The sequence below is a fragment of the Pseudorca crassidens genome, chromosome X (assembly GCF_039906515.1).
Source record: "Pseudorca crassidens isolate mPseCra1 chromosome X, mPseCra1.hap1, whole genome shotgun sequence".
Classification (NCBI taxonomy): domain Eukaryota; kingdom Metazoa; phylum Chordata; class Mammalia; order Artiodactyla; family Delphinidae; genus Pseudorca; species Pseudorca crassidens.
Genome location: NC_090317.1, coordinates 75,185,493 through 75,209,255, shown reverse-complemented (window position 1 = coordinate 75,209,255; position 23,763 = coordinate 75,185,493). Strand labels below are relative to the sequence as shown.

The 23,763-nt window shown below is 38.9% G+C and overlaps 1 protein-coding gene across 6 annotated transcripts in view; it reads right to left on the bottom strand.

The window, feature by feature from the left end:
• The window catches only part of OPHN1 (oligophrenin 1), a 602,961-nt gene that overhangs the window by 269,640 nt on the left and 309,558 nt on the right, over window positions 1–23,763 (bottom strand). For 5 of the 6 annotated variants that reach the window (XM_067724252.1, XM_067724254.1, XM_067724255.1 and 2 more), the window contains one exon: window positions 4,167–4,268. The exons of the other annotated variant lie outside the window; for it this stretch is intronic. In XM_067724252.1, coding sequence (XP_067580353.1) covers window positions 4,167–4,268 — 102 coding nt within the window. The remainder of the gene's footprint in view (window positions 1–4,166; window positions 4,269–23,763) is intronic. 6 annotated transcript variants of the gene reach the window in all.

Here is a 23,763-nt window from a genome sequence, read left to right as displayed (position 1 = left end):
AATGTAGTCCAATTCAAAATCCCTGCAGGCTATTTTCTAGATATCAACAAAGTGATTCTAAAATTTATATGGAGAGGCAAAAATATCCAGAATAGCCAACACAATACTGAGGGAGAAAAACAAATCAAAATATTGACACTATCTGACTTCAAATTACTGGTAAGTTATAGTAATCAGAACAGTATGGTATTGGTGAAAGAAAAAAACAAATAGATCAATGGAATGGAATTGAGAGCCTAAAATAAATCCACATAAACATATTCAACTGATCTTTGACAAAGGATCTAGGAAAATTCAATAGAGAAATGATAGTCTTTTCAAAAAATGGTGCTGGAACAACTGTATATCCCCATGCCAAAAAAAAAAAAAAGAATCTAGAGACAGACCTTACACCTTGCATAATAATTAACTCAAAATGGATTATAGAAGTAAATGTAAAACACAAAACTATAAAACTCCTAGAAAATAACATAAGAGATATTTTAGGTGACCTTGGATTTGGTGATGACGATTGAGATATAACACCAAAAGCATGATCCATGAAAGAGAATATTGATAAGTTTAATTTCATTAAAATTACAAACTTCTGCTCTGTGAAAAATTCTGTCGAGTGAAAAGATAAGCCACAGACTGGAAAAAAATCTTTGTAAAACATATCTGATAAAGGACAGGTATCTAAAATATACAAATAGCTTTTAAGATACAATAATATGAAAACAAACCCAATTGAAAACGGGCAAAAGATTTGAACAGACACCTCACCAAAGAAGATCTACAGATGGCATATAAAAAGATATTCTGCAATACACGGCATTAAGAAAATGCAAATTATAAAAGTAATGAGGTATCACTACACACCTACTAGAATGGCTAAAATCCAAAACATAGACAACATCAAAGGCTGGCTATAGTGTGGAGCGAGAAGAACTCTCATTCACTGATGGCAGAAATAAAAAAATAGTACAGCCACCTTGGAAGATAATTTGGCAGTTTCTTAAAAAGCAAAATATACTTTTACCATGCAGTTCAGTAATTGTGGTCTTTGATATTTAACTGAATTATTTGAAAAGTTATATACACAAAACCTGCACACAAATGTTTATAGCAGCTTTAATAGTAGTTGACAAAATTTGGAGGATTCCAAGATGTCCTTTGATAGGTGAATAGGTAAACAAATTGTAATACATCCACACAATGAAATATTAGTCAGTGCTAAAAAGAAATGGGCTATCAAGCTGTGAAAAGACACAGAAGAACCTTAAATGCACATTTCTAAGTGAAAGGAGCCAACCTGAAAAGGCTACATGCTATATAATTCCAACTATATGACATTCTGGAATAAGCAATAATATGGAAACCATAAAGAGATCACTGGCTACCAGGGGTCAGCCGGGGTATGGAACGAGGAAGTGATGAACAGGTGGTGCCTAGGGATCTTTAGGGCAGTGAAACTATGTTGTATGATAGTGTAATGATGGATTCATGTCATTATACACTTATCAAAATCTATAGAATGTGCAATGCATTGGCTCATCAACTGTATCAAATGTATCTCGCAAATGTTAATAATAGGGGTAACTGTATGCAGGGGATTAAGAATATATGAGAACTCTCTGTACTTATCATTCAATTTTTCTTTAAATCTAAAACTGCTCTAAAAATAGTCTCAATATTAAAAAAGAAGTGAGTGATCCAAGGTCCCCCAGCTTTGTTTTGATTAGACAAACACAAAGGCTGCATTCTTGCTCATTAGGAAAGCTACCAGGGACATCTAGATACAGCACCAAACTGCTAGGACACGCTAGAAGCTTTCATTGCAAAAGGCTCTAAAAGAATAAAGTTTGGACTGTGTCTGGGCTTCTAAAACCCACAGGTTCAGTAATTCTCTAGGAGGACTCAAAGGACTCCACATATAGTCATACACATGGTTAAGATTTATTTCTGTGAAAGGATACAAAGCAAAATCAGCAAAGAGAAAAGATGCATGGGATGAAGTCCAGCGAAAGCTAGGTTCAAGCTTCCAAGAGTTCTCTCTTAGTGCAGTCACACAGGAAATACTTAATTCCTCCAGCAACAAGTTATGACAACACATGAAATGCTGTGTACCAGAGAAGCTCATTAGATACTAAGTGCCCTAGGTATTAAATTGATTGCTGTACACAGGCTCCCTCTGCTGAGCATGTACCAAACTTCTCGACTCCCAGAAGAAAATAAGGTGTTTAGTATAAACCACATTGTTTGTACAGGCAGTCTAGGCACAAGGAGTCACTCTTACCACTTAGGGAAACTTTTATATCAGTGTAGGGTACTGTTTACCAGCCAAGTTCCCAGAGACCAGCCAAGATGGGAACATATGTATATGTATAACTGATTCACTTTGTTATAAAGCAGAAACTAACACACCATTGTAAAGCAATTATACTCCAATAAAGATGTTAAAAAAAAAGAGCTAATCTTGTAAGCATACTTTTCTAAGCATAGAAGTCTTGGGCCAGTTATGTTAACTCTTTTCTGCATAGGAACCCTGGCACAGAATAGAAGGAAAAGGAAGAAAGCAAAATTGTGCAAGAGGAAAATGGCAGATGACCCCAGACTAGTACTTCATTCCAGTTTATGGAAGAGAAGCAGTCCTTCAACCTTTCAACACTAACTCCATCTACCACTGAGTCTCTTGACTCATCACCTTCAAGTACCTCACATTCTGTGATGGATACTCACTAAATCAGGTGTCATGAGATGAGTTTCAGCTTTGCCACAGTCTGTGTGACCATGGACAAGATGATTTCTAAGCTCATGTCTATGACTTCATTCAGTTGGGTATCTCTTTTTATACTTGAACATTCAATATCTCTATCTCTTACTGGATCTTTTATCCAAAACATAGATCCATTCTACCAGTAAATAAGTCTTAATCAGTTAATTCCTGTTTTTCCCTTCCCCAGTGCCACTTTTTCTGACTCAGAACTTCTCCCCTAGATCATTGCAATAGTTTCCTAAACTGGTTTTCTTGCTTCCCGTCTCTCCCGGATTTAATTCATCCTACAACTTCAACCAGTTTAAGATTCCTAAAATAGAATTGTACTCATATTGCTTGCACAACCAAAGGCCTTCAATAATTCTTCCACGGTCAACAGAATTAAAGCAAACTCCTGAGCCTACTACACCACAGTATCTCTACAACTTTCCTGATCCTTTCCTGTCTTTCACTATCCTCCAATAGTAATGCAAATTCTGGTCAAACCTTTAGCCAAACATTGTTTTCCATCCTTGGGGCCACTGCCCTCCACTATCCTCCAATAGTAATGCAAATTCTGGTCAAACCTTTAGCCAAACATTGTTTTCCATCCTTGGGGCCACTGCCCTCCACTTGAAAGGTCCATTTCTATATTTCTATCTGTCAAACACTTTACATATAATCATATTACCACCTCAAATTTAGAAGGGCAACATTCTTCCACAAAGGCAATTCTCCACGTCCAAATGTAAGTTTTTTATTCTCCAAATACCTTCATATCCCTACAAGGACACCACATACACATTACATTATGTAAAAAAAATTCTACTTATATAAGAGTCATGTGTGTTCTCATTTTAGCATCCTAACTGTAAGCTACAGAAGAGCAGGAAGTACGTCTTACTGTCTTTGTAGTCCTGTTGCAACCAGCATAGTGCCTGGCATGTGGTAGGCACTCACTGAGTAGTGGCTTCTTTGAACTGAAGTCAGTGGAAGTGCCATATAAGCTGTAGTCCCAGTGTAGGACCAAAAAGAAAAAAAAAAAAACCCTACCATTGGAACACCTCATGGGAAAAAAGTAGATCTACTCCTGATCTATCAAATACAGCGCTAGTTTAACTCTATCCTAATATGTAATCTAGAATCAGAAACTTAGAACTGAAAAGGACTCTAGAGATCTTTGAGTACCACTCTTCCTTTGATAGATAGAGAAACTGAGGACAAAAAAGAAATATCCAAACTGTGAGTTTGTGGAGAAGGTGGCTTGAAAACTCAGGGCTCCTGAGTCATTGTCCATGGTTTTATCTGCAAGCACAACTATTATACATGGTTCTCTGCTGAGGCAGGGTATGAGGAAAGCCTTGCAATAGGAAGCTGCCATGTATCAAGGCACAGCTGGCAATAGAAGGCAGGGCAGGCTGTTTGAGCATACCTCTTGTAACTGAGATTCTTTCTTTTTGGAAGACAAATGTAAGTGCCGATCCAGCAAGGAATAAAACCTCTCTCCATCCTTTTCAAATTTCTTTTTCCGCTCCTAGAGGTGGGAGAGAAGGCACAGATTAACATGTCTACAATTTTAGTTCAGTCTGCTCAGAAATGAGAATGCATAACACAGTGTCAGGTTTCATGTGGTCAATCTCTCTAGTTCCCAGTAAGGAAAAAAAAAAAGGCAAGAGAGAATTAATTTGGTCTCAGTAATTTCGGCTTCCTCAAACATAACCTTGAAAAATTCCAACTACACAAAGGGTAGTTCCTATTGGTATAGCTAAAGGCTCTGGGAGCTGCTGCTCAGAGAATGGCACTTAAAACGCACCTGTGTGCAGGTTACCTTCTCTTCTCAATATTTTTCACATGCATTAACTACATTAATTTTTTAAAGGACAAAGAAGGAACACAATAGTGAACAGTGAATATACCTTTTAAATGTTAATCTACAGTGCATTTAGACAGCCAAATACTAAGTAAAATATCTCCAAGGCAATTGGAACCTAAGACTGCCTCTGTGAATGAGGAGTTCTTTGATATTGTTCAAGCATTTGAGTATTGCATATTAAAAGATGATGTTAAAGATGAGGAAAAAATCCCAGAAGGTTTAACTGAAAATAAAGAGTTGAAAAGCCTTATGAAGGATGGAGTACTCAGTCGTCACTCTCTTCAAGTATAAAATTTAATTAAGCTCTCTGCCTCTCAGCACAATAAGAAATCACACAGTCTCCAAAGGAGCACTAAGAATACTAGTTTGTCACAGATTAAGGCTGACATTCGGCAATCCTCTCAGCACCACGTTGAGAAATTCACGTAAAAGGCTTGTGTTGTCACATATGAAATCTAAACTCACTGAGCCCCTACAGTGTGCCAGGTATTCGAAGAAGCAGCACGGGGAACACATAGACAGAAAGAAAAAAATACCTCACCCATGGTTTATTTCTACAGGCAATCTGCTGCTGGGCAAGAAGCCAGCACAGAACTGAGGGACCTCTGATCTGTAAGGAATGTGCTTTTCACCAGAGGGAAAAAAGTAAAAGAGGAAGCTAACATTAACTGAGGCATACATCAGGCCAGGCAGGACATTAGGTACTTACTATTTTTTTTGAATTTTTGAATCTTATATATTTAATTTTTCTACAGCAGGTTCTTACTAGTTATCCATTTTATACATATTACTGTATATATGTCAATCCCAATCTCCCAATTCACCACACCAACACCCTCCCGTCACTTTCTCCGCTTGGTGTCCATAAGTTTGTTCTCTACATCTGTGCCTCTATTTATGCCCCCTGCAAACCGGCTCATCTGTACAATTTTTCTAGGTTCCACAAATATGGGTTAATACACGATATTTGTTTTTCTCTCTCTTACTTAACACTGTATGACAGTCTCTAGATCCATCCACGTCTCTACAAATGACACAATATTGTTCCTTTTTATGGCTGAGTAATATTCCATTGTATATATGTACCACATCTTCTATATCCATCTTCTATAGTCTGTCGATGGGCATTTAGGTTGCTCTCATGACCTGGCTATTGCAAATGGTGCTGCAATGAACATTGGGTGCATGTGTCTCTTTGAATTATGGTTTTCTCTGGGTATATGACCAGTAGTGGGATTGCTGGGTCATAAGGTAATTCTATTTTTAGTTTTTTTAAGGAACCTCCACACTGTTCTCCATAGTGGCTATATCAATTTACATTCCCACCAACAGTGCAAGAGGGTACCCTTTTCTCCACACCCTCTCCAGCATTTGTTGTTTGTAGATATTCTGATGATTCCCATTCTAACTGGTGTGAGGTGATATCTCATTGTAGTTTTGATTTGCATTTCTCTAATAATTAGTGATGTTGAGCAGCTTTTCATGTGCTACTTGGCAATCTGTATGTCTTCTTTGGAGAAATGTCTATTTAGGTCTGCTGCCCATTTTTGGATTTGTTTTTTGTTTTTTTTAATATTGAGCTCCATGAGCTGTTTATATATTTTGGAGATTAATCCTTTGTCCATTAATTTGGTGGCAAATATTTTCTCCCAATCTGAGGGTTGTCTTTTCATCTTGTTTATGGTTTCCTTTGCTCTGAAAAAGCTCTGAAGTTTCATTAGGTCCCATTTCTTTATTTATATTTTTATTTCCATTACTCTACGAGGTGGATCAAAAAAGATCTTGCTGTTATTTTTGTCAAAGAGTGTTCTTCCTATGTTTTCCTCTAAGAGTTTTATAGTGTCCGGTCTTACATTTAGGTCTCTAAGCCATTTTGAGTTTATTTTTGTGTATGGTGTTAGGGAGTGTTCTAACTTAATTTTTTTTTTTTTTTTTTGTGGTACACAGGCCTCTCACTGTTGTGGCCTCCCCCGTTGTGGAGCTCAAGCTCCAGACATGCAGGCTCAGCGGCCATGGCTCACGGGCCCAGCTGCTCCGTGGCATGCGGGATCTTCCCGGACCGGGGCAGGAACCCACGTCCCCTGCATCGGCAGGCAGACTCTCAACCACTGCGCCACCAGGGAAGCCCCTACCTTAATTCTTTTCCATGTAGCTGTCCATTTTCCCAGCACTGCTTAGTGAAGACACTGTCTTTTCTCCATTGTATATCCTTGCCTCCTTTGTCATAGATTAGTCGACCATAGGTGCGTGGGTTTATGGGTTTATCTCTGGGCTTTCTATCCTGTTCCATTGATCTATATTTCTGTGTTTGTGCCAGCACCATATTGTCTTGATTACTGTAGCTCTGTAGTATAGTCTGAAGTCACAGAGTATGATTCCTCCAGCTCCGTTTTTTCCCCTCAAGACTGATATGGCTATTTGGGGTCGTTTGTGTGTCTCCATACAAATTTTAATATTTTTGATCTAGTTCTCTAAAAAATGCCATTGGTAATTTGATAGGGATTGAATTGAATCTGTAGATAGCTTTGGGTAGTATAGTCATTTTCACAATATTGCTTCTTCCAATCCAAGAACATGGAATATCTCTCCATCTGATTGTATCATCTTTAATTTCTTTCATCAGTGTCTTATAGTTTTCTGCATACAGGTCTTTTGTCTCCCTAGGTAGGTTTACTCCTAGGTATTTTACTCTTTTTGTTGCAATGGTATGTGGGGGTGTTTCCTTAATTTCTCTTTCAGGTTTTTCATCATTAGTGTATAGGAATGCAAGAGATTCCTGTGCATTAATTTTGTATCCTGCAACATTACAAAATTCATTGATTAGCTCTAGTAGTTTTCTGGTGGCATCTTTAGGAATCTCTATGTATACTATCATGTCATCTGCGAACAGTATCAGTTTTACTTCTTCTTTTACAATTTGAATACCTTTATTTCTTTTTCTCTTCTAATTGCCATGGCTAGGACTTCCAAAACTATGTGAATGATAGTGGTGAGAGTGGACATCCTTGTATTCTTCCTCATCTTAGAGGAAACGCTTTCAGTTTCTCACCACTGAGAATGATGTTTGCTGTGGGTTTTCCGTATATGGCCTTTATTATGTTGAGGTAGGTTCCCTCTATGCAAACTTTCTGGAGACTTTTTATCATAAATAGGTGTTGAATTTTGTCGAAAGCTTTCTCTGCATCTATTGAGATGATCACATGGTTTTTCTCTGTCAATTTGTTAATATGCTGTATCACATTGATTGATTTGCATATATTGAGGAATCCTTGCATTCCTGGAATAAATCGCACATGATCATGGTGTATTATCCTTTTAATATGCTGTTGGATTCTGTTTGCTACTATTTTGTTGAGGATATTTGCATCTATGTTTATCAGTGATATTGGCCTGTAGTTTTCTTTCTTTGTGACATCTTTGTCTGGTTTTGGTATCAGGGTGATGGTGGCCTCATGGAATGAGTTTGGGAGTATTCCTCCATTTGCTGTATTTTGGAAGAGTTTGAGAAGGATAGGTGTTAGCTCTTCTCTAAATGTTTGAAAGAATTCACCTGTGAAGACATCTGATCCTGCGTTTTTGCCTGTTGGAAGATTTTTAATCACAGTTTCAATTTCAGTGCTTGAGATTGGGGTGTTCATATTTTCTATGTCTTCCTGGTGCAGTCCTGGCAGGTTGTGCATTTCTAAGAATTTGTCCATTTCTTGCAGGTTGCCCTATTGGCATAGAGCTGCTTGTAGTAATCTCTCAAGATCCTTTTAATTTCTGCACTGTCAGTTGTTACTTCTCCTTTTTCATTTCTAATTCTATTGATTTGAGTCATCTCCCTTTCTTTCCTGAAGAGTCTGGCTAATGCTTTATCAATTTTGTTTATCTTCTCAAAGAACCAGCTTTTAGTTTTATTGATCTTTGCTATCGTTTCCTACATTTCTTTTTCATTTATTTCTGATCTGATCTTTATGATTTCTTTCCTTCTGCTAACTTTGTGGTTTTTTTGTTCTTCTTTCACTAATTGCTTTAGGAGCAAGGTTAGGTTGTTCATTTGAGATGTTTCCTGTTTCTTAAGGTAGGATTATATTGCTATAAACTTCCCTCTTAGAACTGCTTATTCTGCATCCCATAGGTTTTGGTCGTCGTTTCTCCATTGTCATTTCTCCCTAGGTATTTTTTGATTTCCTCTTGGATTTCTTCAGTGATCACTTGGATATTAAGTAGTGTGCTGTTTAGCCTCTATGTGTTTGTACTTTTTACAGATCTTTTCCTGTAATTGATATCCAGTCTCATAATGCTGTTATCGGAAAAGATACTTGATACAATTTCAATTTTCTTAAATTTACCAAGGCTTGATTTGTGACCCAAGATATGATCTATCCTGGAGAATGTTCCATGAGCACTTGAGAACAGTGTGTATTCTGTTGTTTTAGGATGGAATGTCCTATAAATATCAATTAAGTCCATCTTGTTTTATGTATCTTTTAAAGCTTGTGTTTCCTTATTTGTTTTCATTTTGGATGATCAGTCCATTGGGGAAAGTGGGGAGATAACGTTCCCTAATATGATTGTGTTACTCTCCATTTCCCATTTTATGGCTGTTAGTATTTTCCTTACGTATTGACGTGCTCCTATGTTGGGTGCATAAATATTTACAATTGTTACATCTTCTTCTTGAATTGATCCCTTGATCATTATGCACTGTCCTTCTTTAACTCTTGTAATTGTCTTTATTTTAAAGTCTATTTTGTCTGATACGAGAATTGCTACTGTAGCTTTCTTTTGATTTCCACTTGCATGGAATATCTTTTTCCATCCCTTCTCTTTCAGTATTTATGTGTCCCTAGGTCTGAAGTGGGTCTCTTGTAGGCAGCATATATTCGTGTCTTGATTTTGTATCCATTCAATGAGTCTGTGACTTTTGGTGGGAGCATTTAATCCATTTACATTTAAGGTAATTATCGATATGTATGTTCCTGTTCCCATTTTCTTAATTGTTTGGGGTTTGTTATTGTAGTTCTTTTACTTCTCTTGTATTTCCTGCCTAGAGAAGTTCCTTTAGCATTTGTTGTAAATCTGGTTTGGTGGCGCTGAACTATCTCAGCTTTTGCTTGTCTGTAAAGGTTTTAATTTCTCCACCAAACCTGAATGAGATCCTTGCTGGGTAGACTAGACGTTGCAGTTTTTTCACCTTCATCACCTTAAGTATGTCCTGCCACTCCCTTCTGGTTTGGAGAGTTTCTGCTGAAAGTTCAGCTGTTAACCTTATGGCGATTCCCTTGTGTGTTATTTGTTGTTTTTCCCTTGCTGCTTTTAACATGTTTTCTTTGTATTTAATTTTTGATAGTTTGATTAATATGTGTCATGTCGTGTTTCTCCTTGGATTTATCCTGTATGGGACTCTCTGTTCTTCCTGGATTGATTAATTATTTCCTATCCCATATTTGGGAAATTTGCAACTATAATCTTTTCAAATATTTTCTCAGTCCCTTTGTTTTTCTCTTCTTCTGGGAGCCCTATAATTCGAATGTTGGTGTGTTTAATGTTGTCCCAGAAGTCTCTGAGACTGTCCTCAGTTCTTCTCATTCTTTTTTCTTTATTCTGCTCTGCAGTAGTTATGTCCACTATTTTATCTTCCAGGTCACGTATCTGTTCTTCTGCCTCAGTTATTCTGCTATTGATTCCCTCTAGATAATTTTTAGTGCCATTTCTTGTGTTGTTCATCATTGTTTGCTCTTTAGTTCTTCTAGGTCTTTGTTAAACGTTTCTTGAATTTTCTGTATTCTATTTCCAAGATATTGGATCATCTTTACTATCATTATTCTGAATTATTTTCCAGGTAGACTACCTATTTCCTCTTTTTTATTAGGTTTGGTGGGTTTTTACTTTGCTCCTTCATCTGCTGTGTGTTTTTCTGTCTTCTCATTGTGCTGAACTTACGGTGTTTGCAGTCTCTTTTTCGCAGGCTGCAGGTTCATAGTTCCTGTTTTTGGTGTCTGTCCCCATTGTCTAAGCTTTGTTCATTGGGTTGTGTAGGTTTCCTGGTGGAGGGGACTAGTACCTGTGTTCTGGTGGATGAGGCTGGAACTTGTCTTTCTGGTGGGCAGATCCACGTATGGTGGCGTGTTTTGGGGTGTCTGTGGCCATATTATGATTTTAGGCAGTCTCTCTGCTAATGGACTGGGTTGTGTTCCTGTCTTGCTAGTTGTTTGGTATAGGGTGTCCAGCACTGTAGCTTGCTGGTCATTGAGTGAAGCTGGGTCTTGGCGTTGAGATGGAGATCTGTGGGAGATTTTCGTCGTTTGATATTATGTGGAGCTGGGAGTTCCCTTGTGGACCAGTGTCCTGAAGTTGGCTCTCCCACCTCAGAGGCACAGCACTGACTCTGGGCTGGAGCACCAAGAGCCTTTCATTCACACAGCTCAGAATAAAAGGGAGGAAAAATAGAAAGAAAGAAAGAAAGAAAGAAAGAAAGAAAGAAAGAAAGAAAGAAAGAAAGAAAGAAAGAAAGAAAGAAAGAAAGAAAGAAAGGGAAAGAAAGAAAGAAAAGTAAGAAAGAAAGAAAGAAAGAGAGAGCGAGAGAAAGGAAGGAAGGAAGAAAGAAAGAAAGAAAGAAAGAAAGAAAGAAAGAAGAAAGAAAGAGGAAAAAATAAACTGAAGTAAAATAAAGTTATTAAAATAAAAAATATTATTAAGAAAACAATTTTAAAATTAAAAAAAGAAACGGATGGACAGATCCCTAGGACAAATGATGAAAGCAAAAAAATTTTAAAAAGTAAAAAAGAAACAAACAAACAAAAAACCCAGACAGATATAACCTTGGGACAAATGGTAAAAGCAAAGCTATACAGACAAAATCACACACAGAAGCATACACATACACACTCACAAAAAGATAAAAGGGGAAAAAATAATATATCTTTGTTCCCAAATTCCACCTCCTCTATTTGGGATGATTCATTGTCTATTCAGGTATTCCACAGATGCTGAGTGCATCAAGTTGATTGTGGAGATTTAATCTGCTGCTCCTGAGGCTCCTGGGAGAAATTTCGCTTTCTCTTCTTTGTTTGCACAGCTCCCAGTGTTCAGCTTTGGATTTGGACCCACCTCTGTGTGTAGGTCGCCTGAGGGCATCTGTCCTTCGCTCAGACAGGACAGGGTTAAAGGAACAGCTGATTCTGGGGCTCTGGCTCACTCCAACCGGGGGGAGGGAGGGGAAAGCCTGGAGTAGCAGAAGCCAGCATGACGTTGCCCCAGCCTGAGGTGCCCGGTGCGTTCTCCTGGGAAAGTTGTCCCTGGATCACAGGACCCTGGCAGTGGCGGGCTGCACAGGCTCCCAGGAGAGGCAGGGTAGATTTTGACCTGTGTTTGCTCACAGGCTTCTTGGTGGCTGCAGCAGCAGCCTTAGCGTCTCATGCCTGTCTCTAGGGTCTGCGTTGATAGCCGCGACTCACGCCCGCTTCCGGAACTCTTTTAAGCAGCGCTCTTAATACCCTCTTCTCGCACACCAGGAAACAAAGAGACAAGAAAAAGTGTCTTGCCTCTTTGGCAACTCCATACTTTTTCCCGGATTCCCTCCCAGCTAGCCGTGGCACACTAGCCCCCTTCAGGCTGTGTTCATGCAGCCAAACCCAGTCCTCTCCCTGGGATCTGACTGAAGCCCAAGCCTCACCTCCCAGCCCCCACCCACCCCGGCAGGAGACCAGACAAGCCTCTAGGGCTGGTGAGTGCTGGCTGGCACGGATCCTCTGTGTGGGTATTCTCCGCTTTGCCCTCCGCACCCCTATTGCTGGCTCTTCTCCGTGTCTCCGAAGCTCCCCCCTCCGCCACCTGCAGTCTCTGGCCGCGAAGAGCCTTCCTAGTGTGTGGAAACCTTTCCTCCTTCACGGCTCCCTCCCACTGGTGCAGGTCCCGTCCCTATTCTTTGTCTCTGTTTCTTCTTTATTCTTTTGCCTTACCCGGGTACGTGAGGAGTTTCTTGCCTTTTGGGAGGTCTGAGGTCTTCTGCCAGCATTCAGTAGGTGTTCTATAGGAGCAGTTCCACATGTAGATGTATTTCTGATATATCTGTGGGGAGCAAGGTGATCTCCGCATCTTACTCTTCCACCATCTTGAAGCTCTAATCCAATTTTCAGTTTTAATTTTTTTAACACAGTATGATCTAGGGCCCCATCTTCATTCTTTTGCATGTGAATATCCAGTAGACTTAGCATCATTTGTTCAAAAGACCATTCTTTCCCATTCAATTGTTTTGGTAACCTCTTAAAATATCAATTAGCCATAAACATATATGTTTATTTCTGGACTCTCAGTTCTATTCTATTGATCTATAAGTGTATCTTTATGTCAGCACCACACTGTGTTGATTACTATAGGTTTGTGGTAAGTTTTAAAATTAAAAATTGTGAATTTTTTCAAAATTTCTTTTTCCATTTGGTTCTTTCTATTTGGATTTTAAGGTCACCATATCAATTTTTACAAAATGGTCAGCTGATATTTTACTAGATATTTGCATTGAATCTATATATATTTTGTATTACCATCTTAACAATATTGTCTTCTGATTCATGAACATGGAACTTCTTTCTATTTATTGAGGTCCTCCTTAATTTCTTCCAATGATGTTTTGTACTTTTTAGTGTACAAGTCTTGGACTTATTTTGTTAAATTTATGCCTCAGTACTTTACTCTTTTTGATACTACTGTAAATGGGATTGTTTTCTTAATTTAGTTTTCAAGTTATTCATTAATAGTGTATAGAATTTCAATGTACTTTTGTATACTGATCTTGTATCCTGCAACCTTGTTGTACCCCTTTATTAGTTCTAACTGTGTGTGTGTGTGTGTGTGCACATGTGTGTGTATGTCTGTGTATTCCTTAGGATTTCCTATATACAAGATAAAGTAATCTGCAAATAGATATAGTACTCCCTCTTCAGACAGAGAACGACAAATACTGTATGATACTCCTTATACATGGAATGTAAAAAATAAAACAAAGTAGTGAATATAACAAAAAGGAAATAGACTCACAGATACAGAGAACAAACTAGTTATTAGCAGTGGGGAGAGGGGAGTGGGAGGGGTAATATAGGGGTATTAGGTTAAGAAGTACAAACTATTATGGATAAGCTACTCAGATATATTGTACACCACTGGAAATATAGCCAATTTTTATAATAACTATAAATGACACATAACCTTTAAAAATTGTGAATAACTATATTGTACACCTGTAACATATAATATTGTAATTCAAATATACTTCAATTAAGTAAAGAAGAACTTTCATTTCAGGGTCAATTTGACTGCAAGTACCAAATGTAACAGAGGTTCTAATCAAGAATCACTTCTATACTCAGGTCAAAATGCTGCATTAAGACAGTTCTGGACTGATGAATAAGGGAAAGAACTACTATGTTGAAAAGACACATTTTCCAAGCAGTATGTGATGCTCTTCAATATATGTTATTTAATTGAAATATTCATATCAACCCTGAATGCTAGGTTTAATTTCTTAAATTCTAATATTGAATAGAAATTTATACAGAATCACAGACAGAAGAGAGGAAACAGAGCCTAGGAATTTGATTGCATCATTACACGCATAATGCTCACATAACCACATAAGTAGCATTCAAGGATAAGACATTTTTTAAAACTCTTTTGTTATTCAAATAATCATCTAGCTCCATGTAGTAAGTTAAGACAAGCAGCAATCCCCAGTCCTCCTTCTCCTATTTCTTCTTTCCCAGAAGCAACCACTTTCATCTCTTTAAGCCAATTATTCTAGAATTTCCATCCAAATCTCTAGTATCTCAAAATAAATGTTTATATTGCTGTTACTAACTTTTAAGTTTTATGCATTATCTATTAGCATATGTATCAGTAAAGAAGATGAGAATTTAGCTCCATTTCCTCTCACCATCTCATTACTACCACCACCACCTTTGCTCCCCTACCCAAACACACTTCCCCATATTTCCAATATACTCTTATTATAATTTTGGTTTGATTCATATTAAGTATCTATATTCATTATTATGACTATCTAAATACAACTTATAACTGATGTATATAATGGAATATGAGTAATCTTATTTTCTTGTACAATTTTTATATAATGTAAAGGTGCCTATTATCTTTTCTGTTTTGCTTTATTTGGTTGGTAATTTTGAATGCACGTAGAATTAAATCTCTAACGCTACTCCAGTTCTCTAAATCTCCTCTCAAAACATCCATTCATATCATTTCAATACAACCTGGAACCTTCTGGTAGCTCTAATCTGAAATTTTTTGCCTTTTATGCATAGTTCCTGGTTGTCATTTTGGAACATTCTTCCACATTCATCCTGGGGTATTCCATTTGAAACTCTAATATGTTGGTATACTTTTCCCCCAGTATTACCTGTTTTCATTTTTCTTTCATTGCTCACTTTTTATGATGAACCCATTCACCTGTAGCTTTCTAGAAAAGGGTACATATGTCAGTTTTTGAGACCTTCAATATGCAAAATTTTCTTTATCCTCCTATTTGATTGGTATTTTGGCTAAATACTGAATGATAGATTGGCAGGATTGAGTCTTGGTTCCAGATATTTTGATGGTGTCAGATTTCCTGAAGATGCCCTTAAGTAAAGTCTAGCTCCATCCATTTTGGTGGGTACTTGGAGGACCCTTTCAATCCTCAGATTCAGCTCTTTCAGTTCTGAGAAAAACCTTTCAGTCGTTTCATGTATAACTTCCTCCCCACTATTTTATCTTTACACACTTCCTTTTATTTTGATCTCCTAAGACAGGACTTTTACTTTTCTATTTTCTTCTTAATCCTCCATAACTTTCACTTTTTGTCCTACTTTAAATTTTTTTCTTAACTTTGCCTTCCAAACTTTCTACTCAGTTATTCAACTTCGCTATCATATTTTTTTCTAATTTTGAAAATTTCTTACTCATTCTCTGTTACACACATGAAGTTCTTGATTAAGATGCAGTCATCTACTTGAAAATATTAAAATATTGAATTTATATATTTGATTTATTCTACATTGAAATATAGTTGACTAACAATGTTATGTTACTTTCTTTTTTTTTTCTTTCTTTTCTAAACATCTTTATTGGAGTATAATTGCTCTATAATGGTGTGTTAATTTCTGCATTATAAGAGGGTGAATCAGACTTCCGGGAAGATGGCGGAAGGGTAAGACGCGGAGATCACCTTCCTCTCCACAGATACACCAGAAATACATCTACGCGTGGAACAACTCCTACGGAGCACCTACTGAACGCTGGCAGAAGACCTCAGACCTCCCAAAAGGCAAGGAACCCCCCACGTACCTGGTTAGGGCAAAAGAAAAAACTAAACAGAGACAAAAGGATAGGGACGGGTCCTGCACCAGCGGGAAAGAGCTGTGAAGGAGGAAAAGTGTCCACGCACTAGGAAGCCCCTTCGCGGGTGGAGACTTCGGGAGGCGGAGTGGGGGAGCTTGGGAGCCGCGGAGGAGAGCACAGCAACAGGGGTGCGGAGGGCAAAGCGGACAGATTCCAGCGCAGAGGATCGGCCGACCGGCACTCACCAGCCAAGAGGCTTGTCTGCTCGCCCGCTGGGGCGGGCGGGACTGGGAGCTGAGGCTCCAGCTTTTGTCGGAGCGCCGGGAGAGGACTGAGGTTGGCGGTGTAAACACAGCCTGCAGGGCGTTGGTGCGCCGCGGCTGGCCGGGAGAGAGTCCTGGGAGGGGTCTGGACCTGCCGAAGAGGCAAGAGACTTTTACGTCCCTCTTTGTTACCTGGTGCACGAGGAGAGGGGATTAAGAACGCTGCTTGAGAGAGCTCCAGGGACGGGCGCGAGCCGCAGCTAACAGTGCGGAGCCCAGAGACGGACATGGGACGCTAAGGCCGCTGCTGCCGCCGCCAGGAGGCCTGTGTGCGAACACAGGTCACTAGCCACACGCCCTTCCGGGGAGCCTGTGCAGCCTGCCACTGCCAGGGTCCCGGGATCCAGGGACGGCTCCCCTAGGAGAACGCACGGCGCGCCTCAGGCTGCAACGTCACGCCGGCCTCTGCCGCTGCAGGCCCGCCCCGCACTCCGTGACCCTCCCTACCCCCCGGCCTGGGTGAGCCAGAGCCTCCGAATCAGCGGCTCCTTTAACCCCGTCCTGTCTGAGCAAAGAACAGACGCCCTCCGGCGACCTACACGCACAGGCGGGGCCAAATCCAAAGCTGAGCCCCTGGGAACTGTGAGAACAAAGAAGAGAAAGGGAAATCTCTCCCAGCAGCCTCAGAAGCAGCGGATTAAAGCTCCACAATCAACTTGATATACCCTGCATCTGTGGAATACCTGAATAGACAACCAATCATCCCAAATTAAGGAGCCCTGTGGATGAAAGGCTCTTGGTGCTGCAGCCAGGAGTCAGTGCTGTGCCTCTGAGGTGGGAGAGCCAACTTCAGGACACTGGTCCACAAGAGGCCTCCCAGCTGAACATAATATCAAACAGCAAAAATCTCCGAGAGATCTCCATCTCAACGCCAGCACCCAGCTTCACTCAACGACCAGGAAGCTACAGTGCTGGATATCCTATGCCAAACAACTAGGAAGACAGGAACACAACCCCACCCATAAGCAGAGAGGCTGCCCAAAATCATAATAAGTCTACAGACACCCCAAAACACACCACCAGACGTGGACCTGCCCAACAGAAAGACAAGATCCAGCCTCATCCACCAGAACACAGGCACTAGTACCATCCACCAGGAAGCCTACACAACCCACTGAACCAACCTTAGCCACTGGGGACAGACACAAAAAACAACAGGAACTACGAACCTTCAGCCTGTAAAAAAGGAGACCCCAAACACAGTAAGATAAGCAAAATGAAAAGACAGAAAAACACACAGCAGATGAAGGAGCAAGATAAAAACCCACCAGACCTAACAAATGAAGAGGAAATAGGCAGTCTACCTGAAAAAGAATTCAGAATAATGATAGTAAGGTTGATCCGAAATCTTGGAGATAGAATGGACAATAGAATGGACAAATTGCAAGAATCAGTTAACAAGGACCTAGAAGAACTAAAGATGAAACAAGCAACGATGAACAACACAATAAATGAAATTAAAAGTACTCTAGATGGGATCAATAGCAGAATAACTGAGGCAGAAGAACGGATAAGTGACCTGGAAGATAAAATAGTGGAAATAACTACTGCAGAGCAGAATAAAGAAAAAAGAATGAAAAGAACTGAGGACAGTCTCAGAGACCTCTGGGACAACATTAAACGCACCAACATTCGAATTAGAGGGGTTCCAGAAGAAGAAGAGAAAAAGAAAGGGACTGAGAAAATATTTGAAGAGATTATAGTTGAAAACTTCCCTAATATGGGAAAGGAAATAGTTAATCAAGTCCAGGAAGCACAGAGAGTCCCATACAGGATAAATCAAAGGAGAAATACACCAAGACACATATTAATCAAACTGTCAAAAATTAAATACAAAGAAAACATATTAAAAGCAGCAAGGGAAAAACAACAAATAACACACAAGGGAATCCCCATAAGGTTAACAGCTGATCTTTCAGCAGAAACTCTGCAAGCCAGAAGGGAGTGGCAGGACATATTGAAAGTGTTGAAGGAGAAAAACTTGTAACCAAGATTACTCTACCCAGCAAGGATCTCATTTAGATTTGATGAAGAAATTAAAACCTTTACAGACAAGCAAAAGCTGAGAGAGTTCAGCACCACCAAACCAGCTCTACAACAACTGCTAAAGGAACTTCTCTAGGCAAGAAACACAAAAGAAGGAAAGGACCTACAATACCGAACCCAAAACAATTAAGAAAATGGGAATAGGAACACACATATCGATAATTACCTTAAATGTAAATGGACTAAATGCTCCCACCAAAAGACACAGATTGGCTGAATGGATACAAAAACAAGACCCATATATTTGCTGTCTACAAGAGACCCACTTCAGACCTAGAGACACATACAGACTGAAAGTAAGGGGATGGAAAAAGTTATTTCATGCAAATGGAAACCAAAAGAAAGCTGGAGTAGCAATTCTCATATCAGACAAAATAGACTTTAAAACAAAGACTATTAGAAGAGACAAAGAAGGACACTACATAATGATCAAGGGATCGATCCAAGAGGAAGATATAACAATTGTAAATATTTATGCACCCAACATAGGTGCACCTCAATACATAAGGCAAATACTGACAACCATAAAAGGGGAAATCGACAGTAACACATTCATAGTAGGGGACTTTAACACCCCACTTTCACCAATGGACAGATCATCCAAATTGAAAATAAATAAGGAAACACAAGCTTTAAATGATACATTAAACAAGATGGACTTAATTGATATTTATAGGACATTCCATCCAAAAACAACAGAATACACATTTTTCTCAAGTGCTCATGGGACATTCTCCAGGATAGATCATATCTTGGGTCACAAATCAAGCCTTGGCAAATTTAAGAAAATTAAAATTGTATCAAGTATCTTTTCTGACCCCAACGCCATGAGACTGGATATCAATTACAGGAAAAGATCTGTAAAAAATACAAACACATGGAGGCTAAACAATACACTACTTAATAATGAAGTGATCACTGAAGAAATCAAAGAGGAAATCAAAAAATACCTAGAAACAAATGACAATGGAGACACAACGACCCAAAACCTGTGGGATGCAGCAAAAGCAGTTCTAAGGGGGACGTTTATAGCAATACAAGCCCACCTTAAGAAGCAGGAAACATCTCGAATAAACAACCTAACCTTGCACCTCAAGCAATTAGAGAAACAAGAACAAAAAAAACCCAAAGCTAGTAGAAGGAAAGAAATCATAAAGACGAGATCAGAAATAAATGAAAAAGAAATGAAGGAAACAATAGCAAAGATCAATAAAACTAAAAGCTGGTTCTTTGAGAAGATAAACAAAATAGATAATCCACTAGCCAGACTCATCAAGAAAAAAAGGGAGAAGACTCAAATCAATAGAATTAGAAATGAAAAAGGAGAGGTAACAACTGACACTGCAGAAATAAAGAGATCATGAGAGATTACTACAAGCAACTCTATGCCACTAAAATGGACAATCTGGAAGAAATGGACAAATTCTTAGAAATGCACAACCTGCCAAGACTGAATCAGGAAGAAATAGAAAATATGAACAGACCAATCACAAGCACTGAAATTGAAACTGTGATTAAAAATCTTCCAACAAAGAAAAGCCCAGGACCAGATGGCTTCACAGGCGAATTCTATCAAACATTTAGAGAAGAGCTAACACCCATCCTTCTCAAACTCTTCCAAAATATAGCAGAGGGAGGAACACTCCCAAACTCCTTCTACGAGGCCACCATCACCTTGATACCAAAACCAGACAAGAATGTCACAAAGAAAGAAAACTACAGGCCAATATCCCTGATGAACATAGATGCAAAAATCCTCAACAAAATACTAGCAAACAGAATCCAACAGCACATTAAAAGGATCATATACCATGATCAAGTGGGGTTTATTCCAGGAATGCAAGGATTCCTCAATATACGCAAATCTATCAATGTGATAAACCATATTAACAAATTGAAGGAGAAAAACCATATGATCATCTCAATAGATGCAGAGAAAGCTTTTGACAAAATTCAACACCCATTTATGATAAAAACCCTGCAGAAAGTAGGCATAGAGGGAACTTTCCTCAACATAATAAAGGCCATATATGACAAGCCCACAGCAAACATCATCCTCAATGGTGAAAAACTGAAAGCATTTCCACTAAGATCAGGAACAAGACAAGGTTGCCCACTCTCACCACTCTTATTCAACATAGTTTTGGAAGTTTTAGCCACAGCAATCAGAAGAAAAGGAAATAAAAGGAATCCAAATCGGAAAAGAAGAAGTAAAGCTGTCACTGTTTGCAGATGACATGATCCTATACATAGAGAACCCTAAAGATGCTACCAGAAAACTACTAGAGCTAATCAATGAATTTGGTAAAGTGGCAGGATACAAAATTAATGCACAGAAATCTCTGGCATTCCTATATACTAATGATGAAAAATCTGAAAGTGAAATCAAGAAAACACTCCCATTTACCATTGCAACAAAAAGAATAAAATATCTAGGAATAAACCTACCTAAGGAGACAAAAGACCTGTATGCAGAAAATTATAAGACACTGATGAAAGAAATTAAAGATGATACAAATAGATGGAGAGATATACCATGTTCTTGGATTGGAAGAATAAACATTGTGAAAATGACTCTACTACCCAAAGCAATCTATAGATTTAATGCAATCCCTATCAAACTACCACTGGCATTTTTCACAGAACTAGAACAAAAACTTTTGCAATTTGTTTGGAAACACAAAAGACCCCGAATAGCCAAAGCAATCTTGAGAACGAAAGAAGGAACTGGAGGAATCAGGCTCCCTGACTTCAGACTATACTACAAAGCTACAGTTAACAAGACGGTATGGTACTGGCACAAAAACAGAAAGATAGATCAATGGAACAGGATAGAAAGCCCAGAGATAAACCCACGCACATATGGTCACCTTATCTTTGATAAAGGAGGCAGAAATGTACAGTGGAGAAAGGACAGCCTCTTCAATAAGTGGTGCTGGGAAAACTGGACAGCTACATGTAAAAGTATGAGATTAGATGACTCCCTAACACCATACACAAAGTAAGCTCAAAGTGGATTAAAGACCTAAATGTAAGGCCAGAAACTATCAAACTCTTAGAGGAAAACATAGGCAGAACACTCTATGACATAAATCACAGCAAGGTCCTTTTTGACCCACCTCCTAGAGAAATGGAAATAAAAACAAAAGTAAACAAATGGGACCTAATGAATCTTAAAAGCTTTTGTGCAGCAAAGGAAACCATAAAGAAGACCAAAAGACAACCCTCAGAATGGGAGAAAATATTTGCAAATGAAGCAACTGACAAAGGATTAATCCCCAAAATTTATAAGCAGCTCATGCAGCTTAATAACAGAAAAACAAACAACCCAATCCAAAAATGGGCAGAAGACCTAAATAGACATTTCTCCAAAGAAGATATATAGAGTGCCAACAAACACATGAAAGAATGCTCAACAGCACTAATCATTAGAGAAATGCAAATCAAAACTACAATGAGATATCATCTCACACCAGTCAGAATGGCCATCATCAAAAAATCTAGAAACAATAAATGCTGGAGAGGGTGTGGAGAAAAGGGAACCCTCTTACACTGTTGGTGGGAATGTAAATTGATACAGCCACTGTGGAGAACAGTATGGAGGTTCCTTAAAAAGCTACAAATAGAACTACCATATGACCCAGCAATCCCACTACTGGGCATATACCCTGAGAAAACCATAATTCAAAAAGAGTCATGTACCAAAATGTTCATTGCAGCTCTATTTACAATAGCCCAGAGATGGAAACAACCTAAGTGTCCATCATCGGATGAATGGATAAAGAAGATGTGGCACATATATACAATGGAATATTACTCAGCCATAAAAAGAGACGAAATTGAGCTATTTGTAATGAGGTGGATAGACCTAGAGTCTGTCATACAGAGTGAAGTAAGTCAGAAAGAGAAAAACAAATACCATATGCTAACACATATATATGGAATTTAAAACAAAAAAAATGTCATGAAAAACCTAGGGGTGAAACAGGAATAAAGACACAGACTTACTAGAGAATGGACTTGAGGCTATGGGGAGGGGGAAGAGTAAACGGTGACAAAGCGATAAAGAGGCATGGACATATATACACTACCAAACGTAAGGTAGATAGCTAGTGGGAAGCAGCCGCATAGCACAGGGAGATCAGCTCGGTGCTTTGTGACTGCCTGGAGGGGTGGCATAGGGAGGGTGGGAGGGAGGGAGATACAAGCGGGAAGAGATATGGGAATATATGTATATATATAACTGATTCATTTTGTTGTGAAGCTGAAACTAACATACCATTGTAAAGCAATTATACTCCAATAAAGGTGTTAAAAAAAAAAAGAGGGTGAATCAGCTATACATATAATATATGCACATATATCTTCCTTCTTCCATCTCCCTCCCTCCCACACTGCCTATCCCACCCAACTAGGTGGTCACAAAGAACCGAGCTCATCTCCCTCTGCTATGGGGCTGCTTCCCACTAGCTGTCGGTTTTATATTTGGTAGTCTATATATGTCCATGCCACTCTCTCACTTTGCCCCAGCTTACCCCTCCCCCTCCTCGTGTCCTCAAGTCCATTCTCTAGTAGGTCTTCATCTTAATTCCTGTCCTGCTCTGGTTCTTCATGACCATTTTCTCTTTTGATTTTTTTTAGACTTCATATATATGTGTTAGCATACAGTATTTGTTTATCTCTTTCTAACTTACTTCACTCTGTATGACAGACTCGAGGTCCATCCATCTCACTACAAATAACTCAGTTTCATTTTTTTATGTCTGAGTAATATTCCATTGTATATATGTGCCACTTCTTTATCCACTCATCTGTTGATGGACACTTAGGTTGTTTTCATGTCCTGGATATTGTAAAAAGAGCTACAATGAACATTGTGGTACATGACTCTTCTTGAATTATGGTTTTCTTAGGGTATATGCCCAGTAGTGGGATTGCTGGCTCATATGGTAGTTCTACTTTTAATTTTTAAGGAACCTCCATACTGTTCTCCATACTGGCTGTATCAATTTACATTCCGACCAACAGTGCAAGAGGGTTCCCTTTTCTCCACCCCCTCTCCAGCATTTATTGTTTCTAGATTTTTTGATGATGACCATTCTCACAGTTGTGAGGTGATACCTCATTGTAGTTTTGATTTACATTTCTGTAATGATTAGTGATGTTGAGCGTTCTTTCATGTGTTTTTTGGCAGTCTGTGTATCTTCTTTGGAGAAATGTCTATTTAGATCTTCTGCCCATTTTTGGATTGGGTTGGTTGTTTTTTTGATATTGAGCTGCATGAGCTGTTTGTATATTTTTTATAATAATCCTTTTCTGTTGATTCATTTGCAAATATTTTCTCCCATTTTAAGGGTTGTCTTTTTGTCTTCTTTATGGTTTCCTTTGCTGAGCAAAAGCTTTTAACTTTCACTAGGTCCCATTTCTTTATTTTTCTTTTTACTTTCATGTCTCTAGAAGGTGGTTCAAAA